General features: G+C 37.0%; 1 protein-coding gene across 4 annotated transcripts in view; it reads right to left on the bottom strand.

Moving 5' to 3' along the window:
• Tenm3 (teneurin transmembrane protein 3) overlaps window positions 1–10,648 on the bottom strand; it is a 654,883-nt gene that overhangs the window by 118,010 nt on the left and 526,225 nt on the right. For all 4 annotated transcript variants that reach the window (XM_029570439.1, XM_029570440.1, XM_029570441.1 and 1 more), the window contains one exon: window positions 8,288–8,473. In XM_029570439.1, coding sequence (XP_029426299.1) covers window positions 8,288–8,473 — 186 coding nt within the window. The remainder of the gene's footprint in view (window positions 1–8,287; window positions 8,474–10,648) is intronic.

Genomic DNA, 10,648 nt, shown 5'->3' with positions numbered 1-10,648 from the left:
TAGGGGTGGTGTCTGTGCACTTCTAGAAGTTTAATCCCCTCAACTCTCAGCAACTCCCTGGGGGGGATAGATAGTTATTTTCACTACCACTTTACAACTGAGGGAACAAAGGCACAAAAAGCTTCTGAAATTTCCCAAAATGCCACAGTGATAGAGGGGAGACCTGCAGCAGACATAGGTGTGTGTGTGTGTGTGTGTGTGTGTGTGGTGAAATATATAACTTGTGGTTGAATCTCTCTTTAAGAAAAAGACAACCAAGATAGATGAAGCTGTGTATAAAAGTAAATAATTATTTGGAATGATAAATAACACACGTTATCACACTACATTTTTTATTCAGCAAATGCCTGATAGGTCTATAAGCCATTTTCTCTATGATTTGGGGGACAATATTTACTCTTAAATGCCTCCCTACATGACAATGATTTTGTAATATTTCTATAAGGAGTCAAGAAAGATAATTCAGTTTATTCAATGTGATAGTTTAATATGTTTTTATTATTGATAGTTTAGAAAAGTTTCATTTGGCTTCAAACTTTGTTATGAGTAATGTAATGTCATGTAAATTTTTAGCATTATGGTCATATTTGGGGAGACTTTTTATTGTGTAATAAACTGGACTGACATGCTCTTTGAATTGATGACAGTTTTTAACTGCTTTGCTGTGACCTCCTCCTGGTATAGTTATTTTGCATTCTTTTTTTAAATTTTTTGCCAGTGTTATCAGTATGCCATGTCATATAACAGGAAACCTTCCTCCAGGGGTTCATATGATTCAGTGACACATTGAGCTTAACACATCTGACTTCACCACTGGTGAACTCATTGTAGATACAAAGACAAGATTCATGATAAATGCCTCAAAACCCCAAATATTTATAAGCTATAATTCTATTATCAAACATGTTCTAATCAGGGAAAACTCCCATTTGATTAGGGATTTTTGTATACCTGGTGACAGGAATTGTTTTCATCTATGTCGTCTTATTTCCCCTCTACTATCTGTTTCCTTTTTTGCCAGCTCCTCGGGATAGGTCTTGTCTTCATGTACTCTGACTCTGATACCATTTGTGACTCCAGGTAAGTCAGTGGACATAGGAATCCCTAGGAAGGGCCAGCAATAACCACCACAGGCAGGAATGATTTCACACTCATAAGCATATCTCATTTAATCTAAACTAAACGCATTCTCTAGCTCAAATTTTCCTTAGTAGAACTGTCAAAGTGCCCGCAGTCATTCTAGTGCCACTCACAAGGAAAAGGTGCTGGAAAGGAAGTTGAAGGACAATGAGAAGGAAGTCTTAAGTGATTTGTAAAGTTGTGACAACTTTAGATAAGCCCATGGTCCCTCTGTCTGTGGATCTTAGAAGAGGCCCCAGTGAGTGAGACCTTGATACTTAGCTCCAGCAGTTTCACAGCAATGCCGAGCTGGTCAGCATGGTGTGAGTGAGCCTCCTCTTACCCACTATCTCATACCAATGGATGGGAAGCCGAAAGCTCCCAGGACAGTGGTTTGCAGTTGTATAGTAGAATTCATGCCCACTTGTTATGGGGGTAATTAAAAATAAAAATAAAGAGATATTTCAAAAAATTCCTTGTTGTCTTCCCCAAATTTGGGGAACATTACAAAAAATTGGGGGAAAGTTACCAAAAATACTAATTTTTGTAATGAAAATCAAGAGTCATTCATAATATCCTTTTCAAAATAGTCACTTATTTTAAAATTTAACATAGTATTTTTATATTATTGTCTGAGATAAGACTCTGTATGCTGTCCACACCCGTGAAAGCTTTGATCCTTCTCTCTTCCCACATTGTTCACTAGGTAACCCCCAGCTGGTGCATTCCATCTCAATTTCAGTTTCAATCATCAGCACCCAAAGCCCAGAGCAACCATGCTATTTAAAGGAAGTACGTGGAGTACAGCATGTCTACGTTTTGTCTGAGCAAACAAAGCATGTCTTTGTGATCATTAGTGATCTTGTTTCCCAATGTACTAAAGAATTAGAATAAAAACAAATAGCTGGTATTTTGTAGCTTAAAGGAATTAGTATTTCCCCTAGGCCAAATTTCCATTTGAATTGCCTGAAAGTACATGAAAAATCAATGTTGCTCAATAAACAGCTCCGTGTTTGAGATATTACTAGAAGACAAATACCACAATATAGTCCATCTTTTATCAGCATGATTTTCAAAAACAACTCTCTAACCCCCAACCCCGACATACAGAGCTTCTTGTCAAATTATACTCATCATGACATAAGGTTCATTTATAATAATGAGATAGAGATTTCATTAGCACCTTCAAGTAAATTCCTTAGGCAGAATATGTGTGTGTGTGTGTGTGTGTGTGTGTGTGTGTGTGTGTGTGTGTGCGTGTGCACTTTTTGAGGCAGGTTTCCCCTATATATCCAGGATGAACTTGAATTTGTGATTTTCCTGCCTCTGCCTTCCGCATCCTGGGATTACAGGCATGAACTACCACGCCAAACTCATTGTTCTACTTTTTTTCTTTTTAAATATTAACACCTAAAACATGGTCTGGGCTGCAGTTTGTCTCATTTATACTTAACAACAAACTCAAAATTATTGAACACTATTTCTAGGTACTTTACTAAGTGCTATAATTTATAGCATAATATTTCATTTAATTCAAACAATCCTTTGAAGTTTGTAATATTCCTATTCTATGTAAGGGAAAATGAATTACTCAGGGTCTCTCAGTAGTTTAGCAAAGACACAAGTCCAAAAGCTCTCAAACATCAGAATATTATACTTGAAAATATGAGTAGGAATTATTGTAACCACTTACTTTTGACAAAAAACTCCAAATGAGGTTAAGAACAGTTTTGATAGAAGTTACAGTGAATCATGGGAATGACTTAAAAACATATTCATTTAAAATTCAAAGCTTGTGCATTTAAAAATGGAGAGATGGCTCAGCGGTTAAGAACACTGGTTGTTCTTGTAGAAGACTCGGGTTCAAACCCCAGCACCCACATGACAGCTAACAACTGTCCATAACTCCAGTCCCAGGGGATCTGACAGCCTCTTCCAATCTCTGCGGGCATTGCACGACACGGGTGTACTTACCTACATGTAGGCAATACACACATACACATAAAATTTAAAAAAATAAAATTTAAAAAATATTGCTAATGTCTTTTATGTAAAAATAGTATTCAATAAGCACCACAGAAAATATGTTTAATAATGTCAATGGGCAAAGAATAAATGACAAGTGACTGAGACAAGTGAAGTGGAATATCCTTCACATGAAGGGTGCTGCCCCAGCTGAGGAACCATTGGCATTTGACAGCAGCTGGCAGAGGAAGAGTTATTTTTCTTTAAGGCTGTGACCCTCCTTGGATTAAACACATTCCATGGCAGGTTCCACACACAAGAGTATTTTGGCATCACAAACTGTAATCCATGGGGAGGGGGAGAGCACTAAATTGGATGGGTAGGGAGGTGGGGGTCGATCTGGGAGAAGTTGGGGGAAGGGAATATGATCAAAACATATTGTATGAAATTCTCAAAGAATTAATACAATTTTTTTTAAAGTGAGGATTTTTTTTTTTGCTACAGGAAAAGGCTAAATGAAATTGAGACTACAAAGGGAACTTCATGCTTAAATCCACTAACTTTCCACAGTTAGCAGAAATCATCAATAGTTAAAAAGTTCTGGAATTGCAAATGACCTCAAAGGATTCAAGAACCTTAATCCTTTGGGAGAATAAATAGAATGAAGTTGAAAACCACTCCCATTCTAAAAGGAATTTCAAAGCTTTAAGAAAAAAAGGAAACAAAAGCCCAACTATTCACATCTACGTAATTCTGGTTTATTGGACTCGAGATTCAAAAATATCAGAGGGAGCTTGTTCCAGGATTTAATATGCTCTCCAATCTGAGGTTCTTCATTATAACCAATATAAGCCCACGTTCTCCTTTTCGGTCCCCAGAAGAAATGAAAAGTGTTAATTAGTCTGAGAAGACACTCACCCATCAGTCTGAAAAGACACTCACCCATCTACAGAGCGTGAAGAAATGAGGCTTCTTGTCCTTCATGACAACCCTCCATGATAGACAACAATCAAATATGTTAAGTCAATACCCCTATGGCCTCTTCAGACTCAATCTCATTCTTAGTTTCCAATGCACTCAGATAGAAATGGATACACAGGAGTAAATACTTTCAATAAGTGCTAGAAAGGAAGACTCTTGTGGAATTATAGAATAGTAACACTTAAATTCGACACGTAGGATTGCTCATAGTCCAGGACATTTTGTTGGTTTTACACTCTGCAGATTAAGTAACATTCCGCAGCTGCTCACACAGTATTTGCATTGTTTTTATGGTCAGTTAAAGTCTAGGTACAGGCCAATCCACAGTGGCATTTCCCTCTTTTCCTAAGCAGGAAGAGTGAGCTAAACCAACTGAGTTTTACATGCTTCGAGGTTCTGATTCCATTAAATACAGTGACAGAAACTAACTGAATTCAGTCATAACTAATATCTCACAGTTCACAGACTTGAAGTGTGAGATACTGTGAGATAATAGATATGAGCCTGACTTACCTCAACTCTCACAGTACAGATTTAACTTTTTTTTTGATATAGTGATAGCCATATAAAGTTCAAATTATGTCAATTATTATTTATAAAAGATTTAATTATATTTAATATATTTTCATTTGCTTTCAGGAGCCTCTAAGTAGTCTTACATGTTCCTGTCTTATGAATAAAGAGATAGATACAAGTGGAGGCCAATCATTTGACTTGTGGAATAGCCACAGTATATAGGAAGAGGTTATTATAATCTAGCATAGCTATGACAGCTATGTCAAACCATGTTAACGATAAGGAGTGCTGCTTATATGACGTTGTTCTTTCATACAACTCCCTTTTTCTTCTTTTACTTATAAAAGGGCCCAACAATTATAAGGTTTCCAGGAAGGAAGAGAGAGTCATCTATTTTAATCACAGTGTTCCTGAAAGTAGGTTTCCCATTGTTTCATTTTCCATCTACATGCATCACTAGTCAAAGTCCAACCATGAAAGAAGGACACGGCACAAGTCCTGGAGATGAACATGTCTAATTTGTTGAACTCTTGATTTGTAACAAGAGGAAAATATGAATGCACTAATAAAAAATTAGGATAGAACCCATTGTGATAGAGAAAGTGTTTGGTGAGTTCTCTGAATTCGTAACTATTTTACTATCAACATGCCCATGGTTTTATGAAAGCATGAACTGAGTTTATGAAGACAGGAAGGTGACTAATGCACATTCTTTGCCTTCTATTGGGAATTTCTGTTTGCTTCTAACTGTTTAATTTCCCCTCCATCTCTCTTTCAATTAACCTCCCTGTTTGTATTCAAGAAAAATGGTACATAATATGGATAAACAATAAAAGAAAATCTTGCTGATTTATGAGTATTTGCTCATAAAGTGGCAGTTTCCTTTAGGCAGATATGTGTTTGAACTGAGAGGAAGTGCACAGACCTGCACAGAACAGCAACCATCCCAATGAGAACGCACTCCAGGAGGGTACAGTGATTCACAAATGGCCCCTTAGGCTTCGTTGTGGCATACACATAGGTAGTAAATAGAAAGCAATCGGAACTTTGCCTGACGAAATTGGAATAATTCTAATAGTATAAAAGAATAAGAGTGATTTAAAGGTCTGTATACCTTTCTTTTTGGTGGTGCCAGGGACTGATCCCAGGGCCTTGTGTGTACTAGGAAAGCACATTACCACTGGGATACACCCCCAGGCTAGAGTTTCTAAACCTTTTAAAAAGTTCACAGTTAAGCAGGCCCTTTATTTCCTACACTGTCATTCATATGAAGTATAAAGCAACAAAATTAATGAAAACAATAAAAAATGGAATTGTTAACTACCATAGCAAGACACTTTAAATTGTAATAAAAGACCTGGTACTAGCAAATCCAGTTTGTTTCCAAACAACTTGAAAATTGTTTAAGACTAGCTTATCCATGGGTAATTATTAACTATATAAAACTGCCAAGAACAATGAGGACACAACAGAACTGCTGGTTGGGTAGTTATTGGGTAGGAAGTTAATGTGCCTACTTATAGCGTTCTCGTATATCTTGGGGCTTTCAAAGCTGTATACAAGCTTGTTGTCCTTCCTGGGGTGTAAAAACATATGACTTTGCTCCCAGCTAGAATTAATTTGTGGTGAAGTCACATAATATAAGAAGCATATTTTCGCAGCTCTGCCTGTGATATATGGGAGGTTTAGGGCATGGAGCTGTTTGGGCCTTTGGATATAAACGTACTGCACTGTTCTCCGTGTGTCCATGAAAGATACACAAATCCTATTTGTCCACTGTTTTCTGCCTTAATGTAGTTCTCACGAACCTCACGTGGCTCCTGCCCTAGAAGTTTCTCAAAGAGCAGAGGAGGAGAAAACCACATCACAGCTGTGGGATGAGCACTGGGCAAGTGGTGTGAATATGTATGTTCGTGGTTTATTTCAGTAAATGCTAAGTGTTTCTCCAGTTTTAGGAGGTAACCTCACCTCAATAAACCCTAAACATTTCCCCAATTTCAGGTGGTGGGTGACCTCACCTTTAGCAGGTGAGCCCCTGAGGCACAGGTGAGAATGAGCTCAGCAGTCTAATTTTAGGAACTCCTGGGGTTGGGTCCTGTTCGATATCTGAAAATTTGGATGCTCCCTATATTGACAAGGTTATCTCTCCTACAAGGGGTTAAAAAAACGCTTGTTGTTCTTCTGAAGGTCTGGAATTTTGGTGGCTGTGGCAGACAGAGGATATAATTCCTTGAGCAGAAACCCTGGGGCTTTTGAATTTCAGGTGGGCTTCTTTTGGCAGAAATCTGCACGCATCTCACTACTGGAGAAAGGCATGTGCCCAGTGACTACATATGGGAGGAAAGGAACACAGGAAGCCTGTGCAAGGTTTTCTTCAGACTCTGTTTAGTGTGTCTTTCCCTCTTTCTGATCACTATAAACTATAGCCAAGAACTCAATCACTTCTGAGTCCTAGCGTCCCAGTAGATCGCCAAATGTGAGGGTGCTGGTGGGACCCCTGAAACAGTTGTCAATAACATTGTAAAGAACCTTATACAAAGTTGGTAAAGATAGTATCATGGCATTGTTATAATACACATGTGATTTCAATTTTCCCAAGACGAAATTTCTTGCTACCCAATTCCTGTAAAAAAAAAATCATTGAGATATACTGGAAGAATAAATTGTTTAAGCTACTGACATGTTCCTAAATAAATAGCTTTATCAAATTTTACCCTAAGATCATAAAACAATGTGAAGAAACACTGTGCCTCACATTCTGAACTTTTAAGACTGTCATTTATAAATAATGTTGTACTTTAATGAAGCAAAGTAGAAATTTAGAAATTAAATTTTTTTATAGTTTTTAGTTGAGCATCTTACTTCAATAACTTGAATGGTAAAGGGATATTGAATATATTGAAACTGTGATACTATATATGTTCTGGATACTTTTGAATCCACGCTAAGCCCTCTTGCCCTATCCCTTAAAAAAGTTTTAATTTGACAGACCTAGTTGGTAGTTTTGTTTAGACTATAGATATTTGTTAATGTCACCATATTTGAAAAAGTGGTAAGCATATAAAGAACAGGTACACTTGGGTAGTAATCTACCTTATTTCTAGTGATATAAAGTCAAAAAGTCAAACCTCTTTTGCAGAAACTCAATATATCCACAGTTCTAAGGTATGTGAGTCTATGGAGATCAACAAGCCCATGCATCTGAGAAAAGTTAAAATTTTATTTCAAAGTAGAAAATACGATCGCCATTAAGAAAGGCATCAATATGGAACACTGGGGAGTGAATGAAGCCATGCTGCAGTTGTGGGATAAGCACTCCACAGGGGCTCTGAAGAGGTACATTTACAGTTGACCAAAAGCATGGCTTATAAACAAGAAACTGAATTTTCTTTATGTGAATCCATTTCTGTAGCTATCACAATAAGCAATGAACACAAATTCTTATACCTCATACTTAGAAGAGTTGCCCTAAAAAGAAATTAATTACCATTATATAGTGATGACAATAATTAAAAAACCAAAAACTTCTTTGGATTTGACCTCTTTTGCGATATATGGAGGGCAAATACAGAAAAGGAGTTAAGTGCTGGGGGTACAGCTCAGTGGTACAGTGCTTGCCTATGATGCACGCGGCCCTGGGTTTGGTCCCAGCACAGAAAAGAGGAATCGAATAGATGGAGGATAACTAGCAGTGCAGTTGGCCTACCAATAGTGCAGTGTTCTCCGTTCCATCCTTGGCTGCATTCACATTTGCCGTCCTTGCAGGTCCCGTGTTCGGCACAGCGAGGGTGGCAAGCTCTCTGATTACAAGCTGGGCCTGTCCAGCCTTCCTCGCAGCGACAAGTGCCCCCCATGCAAACACCATGTGAGCCGCAGTCCACGGAACATATTTCTATATTGCAAAAAGAGGAAGCCAGCCAGGAGAAAACAATGGGGGGGGAGAAGAATAATTAATATGGAGAGATACATCTTGTATTTGTAAATTGAAAAACAAAGTCATTGCAAATAAATACAAAAGTGATTTGTACACAATTTCCGCATTGACCAGTGGGAACTACGAATGGTAGAATTTCACAGTCTCCTCTCTCCTCTAGTTTTGTATGTGGCTCCGATGGTACTTAAAGTATATATGAAAAATTTTCAGGAAAATTTTTATATGAAACTTTACATGAATGTTATGTATGTAGGATATTCATACATAAATATATGAGACTATCTTTTGGCAGCCAAGAAAAATATGCACACTAAAATGATGAAATATTTCAGTATCTAAGTGCCTCAGGCATCTAACAGGAACTGCATTTCACACATTCACTGAGAAATGGAAAGGGCTCATTTCTAAAGCCGGGGCTTACATTTTTAAAATATTGAGAAACGTTAAGGAGAATTATACAGTAGTTGGCTCACACGTGCAGACATGCTTGTTAAATAAAATGAATTGTTGTTTTCCCTATTTAGTAAATTTATACTGTTGACAGCTACAAATTGCTTATGCCATATAATTGAATAACAGTTGAATAATATATATATACCTATTGACTCTGTCATTTGAGAAACAAAGATTTTCATTTACTGGAATTTTTGAAAGGAGCACAAATGAACAAATACCTTCAAAATCTGTAACACTAAGTTAAGCCTTTAAAAAAGAATTCAGATGTCTAAAGTAATTTTTTTTCTTAGCGCTTTCTTAAACGCGTTACTTAACTAGGTTTAACTGAGAAGGAGGAAGAAATGGAAGCAGAAGGAGGTTGGAAAGATAATTGAGTTTTTATTCTTTATACATAAAGTTAAGTATAGATTTCATTCTAAGACTGCAAAACTGTTGTTAAGTTTTAGATTTCTCTCCAAAACAGAAATACCTTATAGCAAATCCCTGAAGTCATTTCTAACACATAGAAAAGAGATGACAACCTTATTCATGTATATAGATACATACTCCTATTTTCCCAGTTCATTCCAAAATAACATTTCTTGGACACTCTGGCCCTCTATTTTATAGGACAGCTTTAAACACCACAGCCAGGTATTATGAGAACTACAACATTTCTTATAACAATGCTCAGGACTATTAACTAAGAGAGAGTTATGGTCTTTTTTTATCATTATTATCTTATACTACATTTTTCTATCTCCTTTGAATTCAATTTTTGATTCAAGATAGTTTGATTTACCTCAGAGCAACACAACATCAACAGCTCCAGAAGAGAGAGGTTTCTTTCGGAGGTACCCTTTTTATTCAATCCAATCAATTTTTCATTAGGGTGAAGTTGTTTATCAGCATTTAACACACTGGCTTTGAGCAAGGTGCGTCAATCTTTGTAATGAACTTATTAATTAGAGTTAATTTAATTGAAGTGGAACTGAAGGGCTAATTAATGGACAAACTGCTGATGAAGATAGAGGAAAACTCTGTTGCTTTCAAACATATAACTTTCTCATGGAAATAATTCATTTTTTTTTCTCTTTTAGCAGTGTATATGTTCTTCAGATATAAAATCTACACTATTACTGAATTTAGATATCTGAAGGTCATTTACACAAAAGTGAAAGAGGGTGGCCAGCAAAGTGTTTTCCTTTAGGGTTCATTTATTTAGAACAGCAGAATCATATTGTTAGTAAACTTTAAGTCATATATGTAAATGCACAACAGTGCGCTATAAGCTTTAAATAAGATCTAAGCAGCAGTCAGATAAATTGGGGGACATGAGGCAAGATTTTTTCACAGGGAGGGAAAGCATTATTTGAGATCATTACTATTAATCCTGTTTTTTGTCTTTTCATGCAAAGTTTAACGCTTCTTTTCTATACAAGTATAGTCTTCAAAAGAAGAGTATTGCATCCATTACACACTCTATACATTGAGAGTCTGATATCTTACATTTCTGTTTTGCACTGAGGATATAAAGATGAAAGGAACAAAGATCTCCACTCATGCTGGGTGTTGTGGTGCAAAATTCCAGCACTCAGGAGGCAGAGGCAGGCAGATCTCTGTGAGATAAGAGGCCAGCCTGGTCTACATATTGAGTTCCAGGCCAGCTGGGGCTAGAGGGAGACCCTGTCTCAAAAA

Source organism: Nannospalax galili, unplaced genomic scaffold (assembly GCF_000622305.1).
Source record: "Nannospalax galili isolate Female #2095 unplaced genomic scaffold, S.galili_v1.0 scaffold461, whole genome shotgun sequence".
NCBI classification, from domain to species: domain Eukaryota; kingdom Metazoa; phylum Chordata; class Mammalia; order Rodentia; family Spalacidae; genus Nannospalax; species Nannospalax galili.
The sequence above is the reverse complement of the archived record's forward strand: the minus strand, read 5'-3'. Positions and strand labels throughout refer to the sequence as shown.